This window comes from Thunnus albacares, chromosome 21, assembly GCF_914725855.1.
Source record: "Thunnus albacares chromosome 21, fThuAlb1.1, whole genome shotgun sequence".
Taxonomy (NCBI): Eukaryota; Metazoa; Chordata; class Actinopteri; order Scombriformes; family Scombridae; genus Thunnus; species Thunnus albacares.
This window is the reverse complement of record NC_058126.1, coordinates 3,398,098-3,418,809: the sequence shown is the minus strand read 5'-3', so window position 1 is coordinate 3,418,809 and position 20,712 is coordinate 3,398,098. Positions and strand designations below refer to the sequence as shown.

Here is a 20,712-nt window from a genome sequence, read left to right as displayed (position 1 = left end):
CTTGTGGCTCTCCTTGCCGCGCAAACTGGTGTTACACCGTATTTGGTGACCCGTCAATTCTGTGACCTGCAGTGGTGGAGGAAGTACTCAGATCATTTACTTAAGTAAAAGTATCAATACCATAATGTAAAAATACTCCATTACAAGTAAAAATCCTGCATATAAAATCCTACTTAAGGTACTTAAGTCAAAGTGATACTTTGACTTGAAGTAAATTTAGCTGGTAAAACTTCTATACTTTTGATTAAGTAGAATTTTATTATTTATCAACGTGAAGTACATACATACAAATTTCAATAAGAAATTGAGAGAAAATTAAATAAAATACGAATAAAAATAGATACATACATAAAATGGGGATTAATAAAATACTTGTCTATCTGGTCTACCTACCAACCAACCAACCAATATCTATCTATCTATCTATCTATCTATCTATCTATCTATCTATCTATCTATCTATCTATCTATCTATCTATCTATCTACCTACCTACCTACCTACCTAAGCTTTTACTCTGACGGTAACATAAAGCTATTTCCGGGTGTTCCGCGGTAGTTTCCGGTGTTTTCGGCGGTAACTCCCGCTAGCTTGTCGCAGATGGAGTGATCGGTCCCCCCTCAGCATCCAGCGCTCAGACCGGTCGGTGAGCCGCTGAGTGGAGGTGCAGAGCAGCCGTCTCTCTCTACGACTTTCAGCTTTTTTGACTTTGTTTACCGCGTCGCAGGTTGAAGGGTGGCTCGGCGGGACCTTTGGGTGAACTGTGGACATATAACCGGAGGGATTTAGCCGTTGGAGAGCACAGAGGAGGTTTGGAGGATGAACCCTCAGTGTGCCCGCTGTGGGAAGATCGTCTACCCGACGGAGAAAGTCAGCTGCCTGGACAAGGTGAGCATTTTGTTTGTGGAAAAATTATTTATTAAAAAAAACAACAACAACTCAGAGTCACGGAAGTTCATTCATTAAACCTTCAAATTAGCGCAGTGAAAGCTGGAGGAGGATCACAAGATGCGAAGTTGTTAGAGATGCAGGTAGCTTATAAACTTGTGTCAGTCAGCTCTTCAGCCTGAAATATCTGCCCAAACCTGTCAGAGGACACAGTCAATACCATAAATACACATATAATAACACAACTTTTTTTTAGGATCGTTTTTGAGTTATAGCAAAGAGACTATGATAAAGCTGTTGATTTGATTTATTTGACATATAAAAACAAATATATAGAAAATGTCATACACTGTGACAAATACATATTCATTTAAAATGTCGATGATAACACCATAAAGTTAAAAGACTATTGTGTTCGATTGTGGTCCTCGTCTATCTATCTATCTATCTATCTATCTATCTATCTATCTATCTATCTATCTATCTATCTATCTATCTTCATTCATAAACACCCTTACTGTACATACATGCATACTTACATACATTTTTATATATTTTATCATATTTGGTGGAGTTCATTTTGTGTATGACCAACTTTTTTGTTGCTACATGAAAGGAATGATCATTTGTGACCCTTTAAATTCTTATAATTTTTGATGTTATTGTCAAACGAAGAATATAAGAATATAAACTCCACGTAAACTCTAATAAACAAACCCAACAACGAAGTAAATACCTCCCCTCCCCTCCCCCATATAGAAAGCAAGCTGAAAAAAACAAAACAGAACATAGACAGTAATTGTACACATATATTTAGATATACAGTACATAGCATATGTTTACTGTTGACTTTATATGATCTTTTAATCCACAGTCCAATCACCCAGATGGAAAAACAGCATATTAAAGAAATTGTACCCTAATTCCCTCCTTTGCCCTCCAAACGTGTTTACCCAAGAGACTGATTGGTGGAGGTTTGTCATAGTTACCACATGTTATATTTCTCTTTGTAAATGTCTCCCAGGTAGATTTCATGTCGTTGGTTATTCAGAGCTGATGTGTTGACAGTAGAGCCTGTAGCCAACAGTCTGACTAAAAATAACACCTTCTCTTGGGCGGACCAACTGTCAAACAACCCAAAAATATTCAATCCTTAATGACAATATGTAAACCTATAGTCACGAATACCCAAGACTATTGCAATAGCTACTGGACTAAGGATAAGAGGTTTGGATGTTTATTGTAGCACATCTCATCTTTTTTTGTTGTCACCATTAATAGTGCTTTAATATTCTGATATCAGCCTATCAGTAATGCATCTATTATACACAATTATACACAAAAAATGCATATTGCTCTCAGGTCTGACACTATCATCCTCTATCGTAATAGTATTCAATTCTGTTTTATACTGTGGGACTATCACAGAAAGGGTAAAACTCCCTAAATAAAACTGTTATAGTGCTACCTCCATAGGTTTAAAAAGTAAAATAAACATTGACACACCATTGAGCACCACAAAAATAGTAAATAGGGGGTTATTATAGGTAAAAACCATCTTAGCCTCTTTGATGTCAGTGTACAAAAGTAAATGTTGATTTTTGCGTTTGCTTGGTAACACTTCTGTAATAGTCTCTTGCATAATGATGATAAATTATTAATTTATCCTCAGCAGTCTCATGCATTCCCTGTCTGTCCTATGAAGCATCAGATGACACAACAGCATGTAGGCACTGCACATGATATTAGCCCACACCCTTCATAATAAGACTGCCATTCCAGAAGGAGCTGTAGCACATAAACTGTTTGTTGATTGTGGAAAAAGGTGAATCTTTTAAAATCAAGTGGATCCAGTTTATACAAAATGACCAATAAGATCATACTTCTGTCCTGTTAAACCTGACGTGACTAGTCTGAAGAGACACTGAGGACAAAACCAGTGTTAGAGGCAGTGATTTAAAGAGGACGAGGCTGGCAAAGAAACAAAGAACGGAGAAAGTGAGAAAGAGAGTGTGAGGGAGAGAGAAAGAAAGAAATCATTTCGCCATCCAAGGACTTCAGACTTCCCTGCTGTCCCTTTCAAAGGCCCGTCTAATAAAGCCTTTTGCAAGACTGGATGTCACTTCTTTTACATTTACATCTACAAAGGCTTAAAAGCTTAATATCAAGCAATAATAAAAGCCGATATCAATTATTTTTCCAAGTTTCAGCTCAGTGATATGTTAGTATGTCACTGAACATTCCTCGTGGATCAGCTGTGGAAATTAGGCTTTTTGTGGGTCAATTACAGGCCATCAAAGCTCAGGAGAGAATTGTGTGGGAGGAGAAATGTTTGATCAGAGCAGTTTCATTTCCTATTATTGGCCAATAGAGGTCTTCAAAGGTCATAAGTGGTGTTTGACCCCTTTGAAAGTGTGCAGACCCACAGTTTTTTAGCTACGTGTACAGTTTTGACATTATTAAGTGCAATGAGCAGAAGGATGCAGCGACAGTTTTCTGACTACAAAGCATCTGATGCTGCCATGACGTTACCGATTCTAGATGCACCGATCTGATTCTTACAGTCCTGATACCAATACTGATACCAATACTGATACCAATACCGATACCTGGCCTTTGGGTATTGGCCGTTACCGAGTACCGATCTAATACCAGTGTTCAACATCAGGTTTGACTTAAACATTGCTTTCCTAACTTTGTAAATCAAAGTGTAACAAATGAATACATAGATATAAATTTATTGAATTGTTATTTATTGAAATAATGGTATCCAATAACAGATCAACCCATTGTCACCGATACCCGATCCAGCTACTTGAGTCAGTATCGGACCGATATCCGTTCAGCCCACAGAGAAAAGTAAAGTGCATCAACAAGATCTTTTAAAACTTTGTGAAACAACATCTGAGGTGTAGATTACTGCATGTATTGTTGACAGGAATTAAATGAAAATTACCTTCCTTCACTGCAGTCTTGACGGGATAATTATGAGTAATTGGTTGACCTTTAGAAACTAAGCAGTTTTGGTCATGGCGTGAAGGACCATACGATTGTTTCAACATGTTTAGCCCCTTTACATCACAGTTAACTATTTTGCAAACAATGTTAATGTGTTTTAGTAATGTGGGTTGTTTCTTTCTCTTTCTACTATCTACCAGGAATCCATTGATTTCCATTTGTTTTCAGACTATAAAAAACTGATTTACTCTTGAAACTTGTCGTGGAATCCATCTCAGCTGATGTCAAAACTGCTTTAATTTTTGTCAAATTCCTTCACAGTTATGAGGTCAAATCAAATCTCCACTTAAACTGCGTTTCTGTGCAACAATGATATAATAATGACAACCAAGGGTGCTGGAAGTAGAGGGTCCAATGGGCCATTGCCCCACTTTACCCCCCTCCCACTTTGTTTTTAAGTCATGAATCACTGTATCCCCGCAAATGCTATATGTCAACACTTAACAAGACGTTTCAGTCATTCCCATCCACTCTAAGACATCAGGTAAAATAAAGCCGGCAAACATAAAACAGGTAGAATATTGGTAAGTGAAATGACTGTTTCTTAATTGGACTGTTACGTCCATAGGTGGAACCTATTCATCATGTGCAGGCAACCAGCCAGTCAGCCTGTTGCACGTTAGCGTGAATTGGTTAATTCATGATATCACATTGAACTGACAGGTCCAAAGCATTTCCTTTTGAGTAAAGGCAATGGAGGTGCCTTATTTAGGCTACTGTAGGTATGACATTTTCACAACAGCATCACTTGTGAAGGTGAAGCAGTAGGAAATGTTTTTTTTCTGATTTATCGTTAAATATGGATTTAGGGCACAGCTGCTTAAAATACAAGGACAATGTTAACATTCATATTGTCTGCTTCCTGTTACTCAGCTGCAGAAGTGTTACTGTCCTGTAAACTTGTAATTTTGGGTAATTGAACAAAAAACCTTGTATCTAATCACACAAGCACTAGTTAGCTGCTTATGGGCCACTTCCACACTACCGCTGGCCTTCTTCTGGCCCAGACAAAATGGATGTGAGCCTGAAGTAGCAAACATGGCCCAAATATCCCAAATCAGATGTGGGCCTTTTTTGGTAAAGATGCTCTCAGGTATGTGTATTCTGGATGTGGGCCAGTTCTGGTTTATCTGGTTTGTTCTTGGTTGACATACGGCTTGCTTGTGGCCCAGATCTGGGAAACAGGAGCGTACCGCCCAAGTGCCGTCATTCCACGCCATATGTGGGCCGGGCGAAAGTCCTGAAAGTGTCGTGTGTGGGCCGGATCTGGGCCACAGCGATTTAGCTATCTGGGCTGCCACCCTGTGGTGCAAGCAAGCTATAGTTATTCTGCAAGAGTTAAGTTAGAGTCTCTGGTTTATCTACCGCTACACACACACACACACACACTTCTGAAATGAATCGGGCGCCCCCGATGACAACAACAGAAAATTTCAAGAGTCTGCTAACTGACTTTTATATTGTAAAGACACCATTGGCTGACAGGAAGTAATATTTCCATAGTGGTACAGCTACCAACACGCTTTGCATTTGACAACATCATGCTCAGTCATTGCAGATAAGTGCAGGATTAACGTAGAAGACATATGACCACGTTAACATCTCAGACACATAGTTTAGTACTGATTCAGTCTTTGAGGATTTGAATAATCCTAATAGAGGACAGATGGAGGTCTATCTGAACCCGATATAGGACGAGCAAATGTTTGGTGGTGAGCTCACTTACTTAAATTTAGCGGTTTGTCTTATTTTGATCTGAACAATTAAAGAAAAATATATATATTTAACATTTGCTGTCACACTGCGTCAACAGAAGAGTCCCGCCCACTCTGCTTGATTGACAGGTGGTTTCTGAGAAGCGCTGAGCAGCAGGGACGTCGACAAAACAAACAAAGCTGTAAAACGAGTCCGAAAGTAGTTTTTCAGAAGCCTAAACTGACTCATTTAAAATCAATATTGATATGTAACTCTCTGTGCATGTGTGTGTTGTTGTGTGTGTGTGTGTGTTTGTGTGTGTGTGTGTGTGTGTGTGTGTGTGTGTGTGTGTTGTCTTCAGAACTGGCATAAAGGATGTTTCCACTGCGAGGTTTGCAAGATGACCCTGAACATGAAGAACTACAAAGGTTATGACAAGAAACCCTACTGCAACGCGTGAGTCCTCATCTCTCTCTCTCTCTATGCAGCATAAATAACATCACTAACCGTACTAATGTTGCTCTTATTATAATAACTATCATGTACTTACAATGTGCTTATTGTGTGCTGTAGCTGGTGTGTTATTATCTGCATCTGTGCCAGTGTGTGTGTGTGTGCGACCCTTTAAGGTTTTTATAGCAGCGATGGTTTCGGTCGGCGGTTGGTTTCGGTGGTTTTGGTTGCGAGCCCAGCCCCGCTCGGCTCCTCGCTGCTGCTTCTTTTGCAGTTTTACAGCACAGAAATCTGTGCGTTTCACTTCACCGTTAACATGCTCCGCTTGTTATTATCTGCACAGCGTGACACGCGACATTTATTGTCCCCGAAAGAAAATGTAGTTTGCACGGCCAGATTAAAAACCTCAAAGGGGTAAAAAAGTTGGATCTGCGTTTGATGGATGATGGGAGTAAATTACTACTTGAAGCTGAAAACCTTGTGCTTGTGTCTCATGGCCACAGAAAGGGGGGGCTGTGGCTTTGACCTTTGACCTTGTTACTGCTTGTTATGTTGACAGTCTGAGAGTTGAAGCTTATAATTGTAACCTGCTCTGGATGAGAAAACCAGCCACTCAACTAGAAGGTTGTGCAGTTAAATCTGTTTTATTCTTCCTTTCTATACACATTCTTATGTTTAATGCAGCAGAAATTTAGGGAGATAATAAACACTTGAGGGGAATTAATTCATTCTTTATTTTTATTTTAATCACAGCCAGCAGTAGAAAGAACAAAAACACACTTTGTCCACCTCTCCCTCCTGTCAGACAAACCAGCATTGACTTATTGGCTCCACAAACACACACAAACACTCACAACAGTGGACGTAAAAGGCAGAGAGGTCAGAGTAACCTTTGACCCTGCGAGGTTAAAAAGGTGTTTCCTCTCCGCGGAGCGTCTTGTGGAACACGCCGTCTTTGTTTCCACTTGCACTTCACCCACCCGCCTATAAACAAACAGCACTCACATCCTGAACGGGGGCGACTTAAAGTGACGACAGCAGCAGCTGCAGCCGTCTGTGTCTGTGAACGCGTCTCATAACGAAACTCTTGTGGATTTTGCATGTTGGGATTCACACACACACACACAGCAGGAATCTTTTCACTGATCACTTTGCTAAATACAAACTAGAAATGTGCCAACAGAGGCGGCAAACTTCTTATATGAGATTTGCTCACATTCATTTTTGTAGTCCATATTTTGAGCCTGAACTCCACTGTTAATGTTACAAATAACAAAATAAACAGGTGATGTTTAATTTCAAAATGTGTATATTAAAGATGCCTTTAAGAAGAAGAGAGAGGTGGAAAAGGGTCAGAATTGAGTGCAGCTTTCTAAGATCTCATCAACTGATGCAGATTCTGGTGTTCAGAAACATTTTTCTACAGTTTCTTTTCAGTTTCATACAACTGAATATCACATCTGAAATCTAATATATGCTTGCCCACAAAAGTGACTGAAATCCTGGTGAAGTTTTGAGCTGAGACAGATACATTCTTTTATTTCCTGTAGTCGCTTATTGTTGTTGTGTTTTATAATATTCTCTTCCCTCCTTTGAACGCAGCCTCTCAACTACAACTTGTGCTTGTGTGTTGAACATCTTTGGTCTTTTGGGCTGCTACAGTGTTGCTGTTTATTTATCTGATGATGGTTATTGATTGGTATTTCATTTAATAAGCAACTGAAAGGAGCACAGTAGGGATCACAGGTGAAGTGGCTCATGGTTGTTGTAGTTCTTTGTGCTTCACAGCGTCAGGTTGTTCGAGTCGGCGTCGTGGATTTCACTGATCTCATATCATTGAAAACGTGCAGCAGTTTGTTTCCGTTCTGTGTTTCTGACACTCAGAGGAGTCACTTTAATGAACTTTTTCCTTTGTGGGTTAATTTAGGTCATCGGTCCTTGCAGTTTCTCTCTCAACACGCTGCAGTTAATGGCTTTAGAGTGTGTGTGTGTGTGTGTGTGTGTTTTTTTCCACACACTGTGTCAGAGTGTGTTTTCCCTCCTGCTGAAGAATGTCACAGCAGGTCAACAATGACCTGCAGGCTTATTCATTACACTTAACACGGCTGCTTTAAAGACAAAACGGAAAGAAGTTTCATTGTTAATACATCAGAGAGGTTTGATGCAGGATGAACAGTGACTTGTCATGTGATCACACAGAGTCCCTCATGTCGAGAAATATGATTTATTTCGTGGGTTCAAGATATTAACGTTGCACAAAAAATATGTTTTGTGACTTTGGGTGAAAAAAAAACAGCAAAACTATAAAATGATTAGATTTATTATAATTATTGTAATTCATTGGTTATTTATTTGACAGAAAATGGCTTAAAAATTAATACGTTTTCGATAATCAGCTCACCATTTGTCAGTTAAAAATAGCAAACATCTCTGGTTTCATTCTGTTTTGGGTTTCTCATCACATTCAGCAATTTAAAGGTTTAAACTCTGCTAACTTGTGATAGCTTTTGTACGTAACTGTGTCATTTTATCATTTAATTAATCATAAAATAATCCTCAAATAAAGATGTTTTAATGGGGAAAATAATAGAAAGTGTACAGATAAGATGAAGCCAGATTTTCACTCATTTGTTTAATTACAACATGAACATCTTCTGAATCACGGCGTCGTTAGTTTGCTAGCTCTCCTCTGTCTGTATGTAAAGTTAATACGACATGTTTGTTTACTGTGCAGACTTCCTGCGGGGATTTCTTACTCACCAGTGACAGTTCTTTCTTACTCACCAGTTTGTTACAGACCAGTGTCCTGTAATTAAAGAGTCTCTGTGAGGCTCCAGCTCCTTCTGAAGCTCTTTGTTTTGGTGTCTCATGAGTAAAAAAAACCCGGCGGCTCTGTTTTTCTTGGCTGTTTGTGTCATACGTCTATTGTTGAGCTGCGAAGACAATAACATCAGAATTGACGGCGTCGGTTTTGCCCCTTCATGACTTTCTAACAGGCTGCTTTGGTTCATTCTTGAGGTTGTTGGACTGTAAAACATCAGACTTGGTAGAAACGTCACTTCCTGGTTTTATTGTTGTTGCTGCTGCTATTTAAAAAGGAGAGGAAACAGTAAAGGGAGGATTCTGTTTGTGTTTTCAAAAACTGTTTTGTGATTTCAGACACTTATAACACTGTACAGAGAAATATTCATCCTAGTCAGTGACATATTCAGTCTGGTCTGGAGTCAGTTTTTCTATCTGATCCACCAATCTCACACCTGTTTCATTCAAATATCAGCCACAACTGTGTAAACCACTAGAACTGCCATGTTTAAAAAGCAGAAATCTTGATTTTCTCACGATTTCTCGCTGTCAGGGATTCTACATGTCACTGATTGCAGACATTTATACTCCATTTCATGTATTTTATGACCTGTGAAGGCTGTAACGATGGAGCAGATTGCTGTTCACTATTGTTGTAGTTTAAATGTGGTCAAAATAAAAAAAAAATCAAAAAAGCAGCAAAGAACCTGCAGCTGAACAGAAACGATCTGTTGATTAGATTCATTTCAGGTGAAAAACATTTTGAAACATGAGGCTGAATTAGTTTTGTTTTTTATAGTAATATCAGTTTTAGCCATGCTAATCTTGGCTTTAGGGATGGTCGGTTGTTCTGTCTGTCGGTCTACCCCTTTGGTCCAGATTGACATGTTTCAACAACTATTGGATAGATTGCCATGAAATCCTTTCTAGACATTCATGTTCCCCAGTGGATGAATCTCTGCCACCAGCAGGTCAAAGTTTTCACTTGTCTTGTGAAATATCTCAACGTCTACTTGATGGTTTGCCACAAAATTTTGCAGAAATGTTCATGGTTCCCAGACGATGTATCCATGGGTGAAAGCTTCAATCAGACATTGGAAAACCAAGTGGGTATGGGGTGGGATGGTGGTGGGGGTGCACTAGGTTATTCGTAGTCATCATATTTTGGGTAGAAAACAAAACCATTAAGTCTGTTGAGGAACCACAGTGTTGAGATGGACGCACAAATAAACCTAAAACTTTCTGAATGGAGAGAAACTACTAGAGGGGTTGGAGAAAAAAGGAATGAACTGATCCTTTAAATGGATCCGTAGGAAAGAGGTCCAGGTTTATCTGAGCTGCTGAAAAGTTCACACCTGCAACTCCAGTCCCAGAACACAGATAAAACGCTGATATTCCATTTTGTGTGTAATGATATGCTTATCTTGGACTTTTAAAATAAAAATATCCCGACAGCTGTGACGGAGCTCATGGTTCATCCAGAAGAGCTGCTTTATTACCAACAATTCCTCTGTATAAACTGGAAAACTGTGTGTAACAGCTGACCTGTGTAGGCGTGTGGCAGAACACAGAACATTATTTACCATCCTGTTGGCGTGTTAATGAACTTACCAGTTGCCATGTGTGTAAATGTGCACATCACTCTCTTAAAGATGCACTCATTGTTCTGCAACATCCTGGATACATTCAGTGACACCTCAGCCACATTATCGGTAAGATTCAGACATTAATCTAACACACGTCAGACCTGGCTGAGTCATATTATGTAATAGATGCAAAATATTAGAGAGAAGTAGAGGAAACAAAATACATGAAAGTTGATTTGTGATTTTGGAGAGCTCAGTGTTGTAGTGTTTGCGTCTTCTGTCTATGTGCAGCAACATATTCCTCCCCCCTCCGATGCTCCACGTTAAGTTCCACTCTGCTGTTGCATTGAAATACCAGTATGTCAGGAGCAGAAATATGCAGGACTCAGCTCATTACATTCAGGGCTGAAGCAGCGGCGGCGGCCCACAGGACCTACAGGACGGACCTGAAGCTTTGACATCACGCTCACAGCTGTTGTGTTCACTGGTGCTGAACATGAACATAAACAAGACACAACAGGTTTTCTGTGAATGATAAACATCCAGTGTGGGGACAATTACACGGATGGATGTTTCCTAATAACTTTGATTTTTGTACTTTGATTTTAGCGTCACCATGAGGTTCACATTTACGCTTTTGACTGAAATGTCTCAACAACCTTTGGATGGACTGCCGTTAAATTTGGTAAACACGTTCATGTCCCTCTAAGGATGAATTATAATAACTTTGATGATCCTCTGTCTTCACAGCAAGACTCTAAGACTTGTTTTATTGCCTTATTTTTCATTGCCAGCTCACTTCTTAACTGTGCTGAGGTATAACCAGGAACAATATATGTTTCTAAGGGCTTTTTTAGGGATGATTATTATTAGGGTCTCTTTAGTATTCAAGCCTCTTCACCTTCAGGGTTGTGTATGCTATGGAGCTAGTTGTATAACTAGGATGCATGCAAGAGCAAAATAAAATACTGTTGTATGTTTACCAGCTAAATGTTCATCTATTCAAAAGCTGATGGGTAACAGGGGGAATGATTACTGCAGTTTCATCTTCCATCTGTGAGAGAATTCATTTGCCTATTTTATTTTTTTTTACACTGAAACCACTGTGGTTCACATGAATGATGCTGTAGAACAATTAAAAGGACTTTATTAATTTCATTCACGGTTGGAAACGTCCTCATGAGCGTTTCAGGGAACTTCTAGTGCTATAGTGGATTTTATGTCCTGGCAGTGGTCTCTCATGCTCCATAAGATCCTATCTGAAGCTCCAACACTGGGAGGCAGACAGAAAGGGGGGGGGGGGGGGGGGGGGCAAGTGGAGAGAGGGATTACAAAAGCACATGAGAGCCAACAAACTCCAACACACCAGGCTCAGTGTGCTTATTAAAGGACTCATACAATCACAAACAGAGTTCTTACTAACAACAGGTTATGTTCCAGTGATGTTCGATTATTAAAACCTCTGAAAATCATTTTCTTAAGGTAAAGACTTGCACACACACATAGAGATACACACATATATATATATAAATATATGGATTCCTATGGCAAGTCATGAGATGAGTTTTAATCTGAAGTGTATGACTGCCCTCTGTGAACCTGGATACCTTATGACCTCTGAGTGGTTTAATGAACACACCCTGTTGAATGAAAGCTTTCCCATTGTGTGTGTGGAGTGACGTTATAGGCGTTTTTTTTTTTTTTTTCTTGGTTTATGTTACGCTGTTAGTTACAGGTTGTTACAGGAAGAGTGAAAAGTCAAGCTAAAGATGTTTGTAATGTTTCCTTGTTCACATGTGTAACTCACACAGCAAGACGTCAGTGGTTTGCCAAATCTTTAGCGAGGCTTTATATTCAGATAATTACATCTTTATAACAAGGTTCAGTGGTACAACAACACAATAGTATTAGTGAGCTATGTCTCCAAATGTCTCGTAGTTCCTTACAAGAACTGCCGCTAATTTATACTTTAATTCCTGTCAACATTTGGAAGAAGTGAATCAGTTACTGCTCTCTCCTCTTTCTGTCTTCTCAATTTGACAAACATCAGAAGTACAATTTAAAAAGTGAAGAAACAACAGTAAGATACATTGATTTTATTGCATTTTCTCATTTATCTCACTAAAGCTTGAATTATTCTTCTCTGAAGATAAATGTAAACGTCTCTGTCACTGTGCTGACAAGGTTTATTGTTTGATTCAACTAGAGTTTCAATGATTAGTCGATTAATCGATTAGTCAATCAACAGAAAATGAATTGCCGACTATTTTGATAATCAATTAATTGTTTTGATTCATTTTTTAAGAAAAAATGTCCAAATTATCTGCCCCCGCTGTCCCGAATGTGAATATAGTTTCTTTAGTCCTCTATGAGAGTAAACTGAATATGTTTGGGTTGTGACTGTTGGTCAGTGATCGACATTCTCTGACATTTTATTGACCAAACAACTGATGGATTCATCAAGAAAATAACTGACAAGTTTATCGATAATGAAAAAGCCCCAGATTCAAGTCCTGTCAGGAGGCGGGTTCCAGACGGAGATAAAAGTATAAAAGAAACATCCGCATGAACATATCTGAGCGACTTGCGTGCATGTTCGCCTACATGCATCTCAGAGAAGCATAACTCCATCTAACAGACGTTTTTTCAAGACCAGTGAATACAAAATATTAATGTCCAGCCGTTTGAAGCAGAAGAGAAAAAGTCTACCGGCTACATTCACTGCAGGCGTCCTCCCATCTGAGATATTTCATGTTAAATTAAGTTACCATTTATGCTAATTAGTAATAATCAAAGCTGGTTATGTAATGCTGCACGCCAGCTGCTCATATATGACGACACATGTGATTCACTGAAACCTTAAAGAGGTCACTCATTCTTCATCTCTCTCTCTTGTAAATGGACATACGTGAACATCATTTTCACATGTCGTTTCCATGTTAATAACCTTTTATCAGCTCAGATTGTTGTGATAAAGACTGTGTGGTTATGTAACACCGCTGCCCACATAACCCAGTTTACTCCTGCCTTATTACGCTCCCAGTAGAACAGAGAGAGCAGCAGCAGCAGCAGAGAGAAAAACTCTATTCATTTCTGTCTTTATTGATTCACTGATAACAGTAGAAAAGCAGGAAGGGAAACAGATCTTGAAGCAGCAGCTGTAGGATATGATACTATTTACATTTAAGGCATTTTTTTTTAGCCGGAGTGACTGACTGTACAGAGTGAGCAGGTGGAGGATGATGAGTGTCTCCTCTTCAACTATAAGTGCAGTCATTAGTCATCGGTGTGCCTCTGGCTTGGTTCTCATTCTAAGGAAAACAATACTGAAGTGGAATTAAAGTCCAGTTCATTTTCTCATAGCTGGTGTCTGATAGTTGGAGTGTTTCTGAGACTTGGATGGACATAAAACAAACCCTCCTGGTTGAATCATCAGTAAAAAAAAACATGGACAACTATGCAGATGAAGAAACTAGAGGAAGGAAGTCGACTACAACTTCCAAACTCTCACTAATAGAAGATGAGATAAAGATTACACTCATTAGAAACCTGATGAAAAAAGGCCAAAAGAGTTTCTAAGAAATTAATATAACTGATATATTGGGAGTCTTGTGAGGAGTTTTTGGCGATCAGAGCGTACAGGATGATGGAGTCTAGATGTTGGTGATGGTGAAACAGTGAGGAACAGGCCTGGCTGAAGATCTGGACTGATGTGATGTGGAACTGGTTTCTCAATGAACTAGCTGGACAGACACATTGGACCGCTGGTTCTGATTAAACTGGTGGAGAATGGGGTCGCATTGACACTGGAAGAACAGCTGACAGCAGTAGAGAAAACAACAGATATGAGAGTTTAACAGCAGCGAGATGATTGGCTGATTGTTGGAAGTTAAAAGTTTAGCCAGAAGTGCGAAAGAAAAAATCTGAATGAATGTGAATAAATAGGGTCAGTTTATGCTCGATCAGAAGTAGTTTGCACGACATAAATGGTAAATGGACTGTACTTATATAGCGCTGTTCTAGTCTTCTGACCACTCAAAGAGCTTTTACACTACAAATCACATTCACCCATTCACACACATTCATACGCTGAATGGGTACAGGGGCTACCATGCAAGTTCCCAACCTGCCCATCAGAGGAAACTAACCATTCACACACTGATGGTACAGCCATCAGGAGCAATTTGGGGTTAAGTATCAGGTTAAGTATCTTGCCCAAGGACACATCGGCATGCGGACTGGAGGACCCGGGAATCGAACCACCGATCTTCCGATTAGTGGACGACCCGCTCTACCTCCTGAGCCACAGCCGATAGGAAACCAAAAAGTGTTTAGTTCAATCAGACACAAGTTTACATGAATTCAAAAGTTTTATCTGAGAGTCTTTGGTGTTGACTCAGTTAATTAAATGGATAAATAGGGATGGAGCCCAATCAGAGACCCCCCCCCAGGAGAGCCACAGACGAGGCCTTGACACTGGTGGAGGGGTGAAGCAATGATGCGACATAGATGGTGGTTTAAATATTCTTCAGATAAGATGATCATTGGACGAACGCAGAGCTCAGTGAAATGACTGGATAATAGTTGAGAGGCCTCATTTGTTCCGACTGGCTGCACTAGAAGGCGGAGTGAAAGGTCGCAGACAGGAAGGAGATGTTATAACTGTTAAATTCGGGGATAACAGCCGTTATTTTCAGACAGTCTCTCCTGGAAGTTGTTCACATGAAAAGTGACAGAAATAATTGTATGAAGAATGAAAAGAAGAGAGCTACAGAGAGAAACATGGCTTCTTTCTCATGGCGTGAAGTGGATTTAAATGTCGGATCGTCGGTTCCTGAACATTACAGAAACAGTCGGACAACCACCATCCTAATCTGACGTTGTGGGGAACGAAGCGATGCAACCGTCCAACAAACAGTTCGGGCCCTTTAAGCATGAAAGACACCTTGAACCTTGAGCTTCATGTCACTTTTAGATTCTAGTTCAATTTTAGGTAAATTCGATAAATTCCGGCTTCTCTACTTTGCTACTGAACTGACTGTGAGCGGGAAGCGTTCATGAACTGCTGACGTTAGAAAGATTGCACATTTACAGCATGAACCAAACAACAGCAAGAAGGAACTTTGGAAACTGACAGAAATAAAAGATCTTCCACCCGTTAATCCTGCTCCTGCTGCTGTTTGATTCTTTACAACCTGTTAACAGTGAAGATTTTCCCCTAATAATCATTTAATTTAATCAAATTGTGAGAATCTACAGTATGTAATCTCTATTTGTAGCGATGCAGCTCCATATTTTTATTTACACTTAAAAAAATCCCACAGAAGTCTGACAGATTACAGCTTTAAAGAGCAGCCCAGACGTTTCAGCACAAAAAAAGTAGCAGTGAGTTAAGCTTGAGCTGAGAGCTCACTACTTAACCTGCTGTAACACTACAAAACAAATGGCTCTATCCTCCAGAGAGAGAGAGACACGAGAAGAAGAAGAAGAAGAAGAAGAAGAAGAGAGCAGCGGAATAAATCCGACTGTGAGAAACAAAGATGGTGAGTGCAGCATAGTGAGAGAGAAAGCTGCTGAGAGATATGAGGACGGGAACCTTATGTAACCCGTCTAATCTTTCATGGTTGGAGCTGAGAATCTGCTGGGGAAAAAAAAAAAAAGGAGGAAGAAGAGGAGCGAGAGTGGCAAAGAGAGAGACAGATACTGAGACAGTTTTAAGAATAAATAAATAGAGTGAAATGTGAGAGATTTGGGAGGCAGAGAGAGACCGAGAGGCTCATCCTGACAGCAGAAAGAGAGGAAGAGGAAGAGAGAGGACGGAGGGATGAGAAATGGCTCTATTGAAGGCCGGCCGAGAGCGTTCCGCATGAATGAGTGAGGAGAAAGACAGAGGACAGTGAGGAGAGATGACTGGAGACAGTGTCATGGTGTGTCTCTATAAACAGGCCTGTGATGAGACGCTTCTCTGTCTTCTCTCCAGTTAAGCTGCTGCTGCTGTCGTTGTTGTTGTTGTTGTCGTTGTTGTTGTTTTCCCATCAAAGGCTCCATCATGTTAGGAAGAGACGGTGTTCATGTCGGAGTAAAAGGCTGGAAGAGACTCCGGAGCCGGAATCAAAGATCTCTTTCTTTTCTTCTTCTTCTTCAGTCTGTTTGCTCTTTTCTCCTTCGGCCCTGTTCAAGTCCTCCTCTTTCTTTTTATTTCCTCTGTTTCTTCCTCTCTCCCCCTGCTATTTCTTAACCTTTCTCTCCTCTCCTTCATCTTTTCTCTCCCGTCATTCCATCTGCTCCTCTTATTTCTTTTCCTTTACTTTTTCTTTCATTTCCTCTCTTCTCTACTCATTTCCTTTCCTTCATCTCATTCCTTTCTGCTCCTCTTCTTCCTTTTTTTTCTCTCCATCACATTTACTCTTCTATCTTTGCCTCCTCTGTCCTTTCCTGCCATCTTGTCTCCTTTTCTTTTCCTCTTTCCTTTCCTTTCTGTTCTCCTCTCCTTCATTTCTTTATTTCCTTATTTGTGTCCTCTCCCCTCCTGACCTCACCTCACCTCTCCTGTCCTTTCCTTCTTTTCCTCCACCCTCATTTCATCTCTCCTCTTCTCTACTTTCCCTCCTGCCCTCTTCTCCCATCTCCTATCTCTCCTTTCCTTTCCTCCTTCTCTACTCCTCCTCTGTCCTTTCCTTTCCACTCCTCATCTTTTTTCCCTTTCATCTCTCATTTTTGTCCTTTCCTGCCCACTCCCCTCCTTCATTTCTTTCTTCCTTTCATTTCCTTGTTTTATCTCTTCTCCTCTTCTGACCTTACCTCACTTTTCCTTTCCTTCTTTTCCTCCACCTTCATTTCATCCCTCCTCTTCTCTACTTTCCCTCCTCCATTCTTCTCCCATCGCCTATCTCTCCTTTCTTTTCCTTCCTTTTTCTCCCTCTCTACTCTTCTTTCCTTTCCTTTCTGCTCTCCTCTCCCTCATTTTCTTTTATTTCTTTCCTTTCCTCATTTTTCCTCCACTCTTATTTCATCTCTCCTCTACTTTCCCTCCTCATCTCTCTTCTCTCTCATCTCCTATTCTCTGCTTTCCTTTTCCTCTCCTCCTCCTCTCCTCCTCTCCTCTCCTCCTCTCCTCTCCTCCTCCTCCTCTCCTCCTCCTCCTCCTCTCCTCTGTCAGTATGTGATGAAGATGAACTGTTAAGGCCACTGAGGACACCACAGTCTCTTGTCACCTCTTTAATAAAGACATAAAACTCTTTTATAAAACCTACAGTTTGCTGAGTGAAGCTGGTTCGTCTCCATCAACCAGAGACGAAGGTCCTCTCAGCTCTCACATGACCTGCAGGTGTCACACAGATTTAAACTAAAAACCGTCTATCCCAAGACGTCCTCTCATTATATTATTTACGGGAGTAAAACTTGCTGAAACGTGTGTTTAGCCTTAAGATTTCCTTTTTGTTGTTCCTTCTAAAAGTTCACAGTTTTGATGAGAAACAGCTGGTTCGTCACAGCTGCACCGGACAAAACGCCGACGCCTCCGCCAGATAAAAGCACACAAGTAAATGTTTAAAATGTAAAAGCAAAACACAAGAAATGATGACGGCGGCCAGCTTGTTTTATAAAGCGAGAGATGAGAGGAAGATAAAGGAAAGTGATGAACGTGGTGAATTAATATGACAAGTCTGATTCCCACAGTGTTGTGATTCTTGCTGTAAATTATGTGAACAGTCCCGGCGACCAGAGAGCTGATTAGATCTGATGTGTATGTGTCTTCTTTTGATTATTGTGGGTGATTATATAATAGAGTGTGATCTACTTCCTGCTGAGGAGGCAGAATAACAGCAGGAATGTACTTAAAGCATCTTCAGAAAGAGCTCAAGATTATACATGTTGGACAAATCTTCTCTTTAGAGGTTCAACGTGTGACAAGATTATTCTTAAAGTCATCTAAAATCTTTCTTCCCTTCTTTATTTTTTAACTTTTCTTCCATCATTTTTTCTTCTCTTCCCTCCCAGTCTTTCACTCTGTCTCTCTCTATGACACAGTTGTAGTCAGACTCTTTAGTTTAGGGCTGAATGAATTTGAAATAATATCTAATCATTAGGGATTATCAGCACGTCATCGGTATCGGCCGATAAAAGCTCTAAAATGAAATATCGGCATCGGCCATTTCTGCCGATTATGAGAGGCCGATTTGTTGCCTTCTCCTCCGCCGCCTGACTGTGCTTCCCTCCACGGACTGTTTCACCCCGACGGTCCTGGTGCGTCCTGGTGCGTCCTGGTGCTTGCCCGTCAGACCCGCCGCTTCATCTCACTTTAACTTGAATAACAAACCGGGGCTAACGTTAGCTGGGAGGCTAGCAGAGGCTAACTGGCTGTGCTTCCCTCCGGTCATGCTGCAGCTAACGCTCCGCTAGCCTCTCAGCTAACGTTAACCCCGACTCTCCATATGAATCCAACCAGAGCACCGAGCCCCCCAAGTGAGAAGAAGCAGCAGGTCTGACGGGCGGCTTGAGTGAAGTGCAGCCTGCGGAGGAAACACCGGGACCGTCAGGGAGAAACAGTCCGTCGAGGAGCTGCTGTGTTCGGCTGCACAGATAGGAAACACCTCGGCTGACAGGATGTACCACTCTGTTTGGGGGCTGGCGGGGGGGGCGGGGGGGGGTCTTTTTGGTTTATAACGGCAGTTGGCAGTTGGCCTTCTGCTCCAGAGTGTGGACCAGAGATTAATCCTACACATTAATCTAATGAACTCAATGAAAACTCTACTGCTCTTCCAACTTGGCAGGTTCATTAAAGTTTTAATGCTGAGCTCCTGAACTCCAGTCTTCTGAACTCCAGTTCTTCCTTCATATATTGTCTTTCTTGATCATACTTAGTATAATCTATGCTTGCATGCGTAATGGTCTCCTCAGCCAGCTGGAAAAAAATATGTGCGTATATCGGTATCAATGAGTTGGAAATATCAGCATATCGGATATCAGCAAAAAATCCAATATCGTGCATCGCGACTAATCGTGATTATTTTGACCGATATGATTTGCGATATTAGAGGGAATTATAATTTATACATCATTAGTCTCGTTTTCACTGAAAAACATATTAAAGTGATTTTAACAGCATGACAATATTTAATTCAAATGGTATTTTGACACACAAATATTACTCCTCCTGCTGTTTCCGCCATGTTACGATTTCAATAAAATTTTGATGAATTGTTCGGCTCTACTTTTGTTCTGAACTCTTCTAATCGCAGCCGTAGATCAGCCCAACAGCCTGCTATTAATCTCTGGGTGATTATATCTTAAATAAGCGCAGCCTGAATTAACTCCCCTCGTTCGTCACGGCCTTTTATCAGGCGACGCCTCCGACTGAAAAGCCTGAGAGGTGCTTATAAGCACTAAATGTTGGTGATGAAGGTGAAGCCGTTTAACATGAATCAGAGTTTTAGGAAATTCTATGAAACATTTTAATATTTCTGCTTTTGAGGAACGCTGTTAAAAGGAATATTGCATTTATTTGATCCTCATGTCACTGTGGTTAGTTAATGACTTAAAGATAAAACACTCAGGTTGCAGAAACTCTCAGCTTTCATGTGCTGAAGTTTTAATTTCCAGAGTGACAAAGTCATGGTTGTAAATATCAAACATGTCGGAGACGTTTAGAACAAAAAAAACCAGTCCTGTAGGTTTAAAGCAGCCTGTTTATTTCACGCTGTTAATGGTCTTTAATGGTGAAGAGGAAACAATGATGAAGGTAAATTTCGATTGTGGCGGCAGCTGCAGTGATGTGGCGTGCAGACAGATAGACTGCGGATCCCCCCGCTGCCACACACACACACACACACACACTCTCTCTCTATACACACACACACACTCTGCATTAGTCCATGCCGGGGGGATGAATAGATGCAGCAGTGTGTCTAATGTCAAACTAGGCCACTGGTTGCAGAGCAGAGACTGGCAGCGTGTTGGACTGCAGAGATCAGTGTGTTCGTCAGCTGCTGCTCCGCCGGCGGTCTGCTGCTGTTAATTATACACCTGATTATGACAAAGACTGAGGCACAGATGACGACAGAACAGCCTGATGTTATAACAGTGATCACTACAAACCCTGTGGCCTCTTGACTATAAGTTTAATTGCAACTATATCATAGTTTAATTATCCTTCTTTCCATTATCTGTAGCTGTTTGTCCTGTCCAGGGTTGCGTGGGACTGGAGACCATTGCATATCCATCTACTGTACAGTATATGTGTGATGTTCATCAGCAGGAATGAGATGATTTAA

The 20,712-nt window shown here is 40.6% G+C and overlaps 1 protein-coding gene across 2 annotated transcripts in view; it reads left to right on the top strand.

Moving 5' to 3' along the window:
- Positions 1-582: 582 nt before the first annotated feature.
- nebl (nebulette) overlaps positions 583-20,712 on the top strand; it is a 118,788-nt gene continuing 98,658 nt past the window's right edge. The window contains exons 1-2 of one of the 2 annotated variants that reach the window (XM_044339133.1): positions 583-887; positions 5,962-6,056. In XM_044339133.1, the coding sequence (XP_044195068.1) occupies positions 819-887; positions 5,962-6,056 (164 nt within the window). In that variant the 5' untranslated portion in view covers positions 583-818. The remainder of the gene's footprint in view (positions 888-5,961; positions 6,057-20,712) is intronic. The other variant, XM_044339132.1, reaches the window with a different exon arrangement.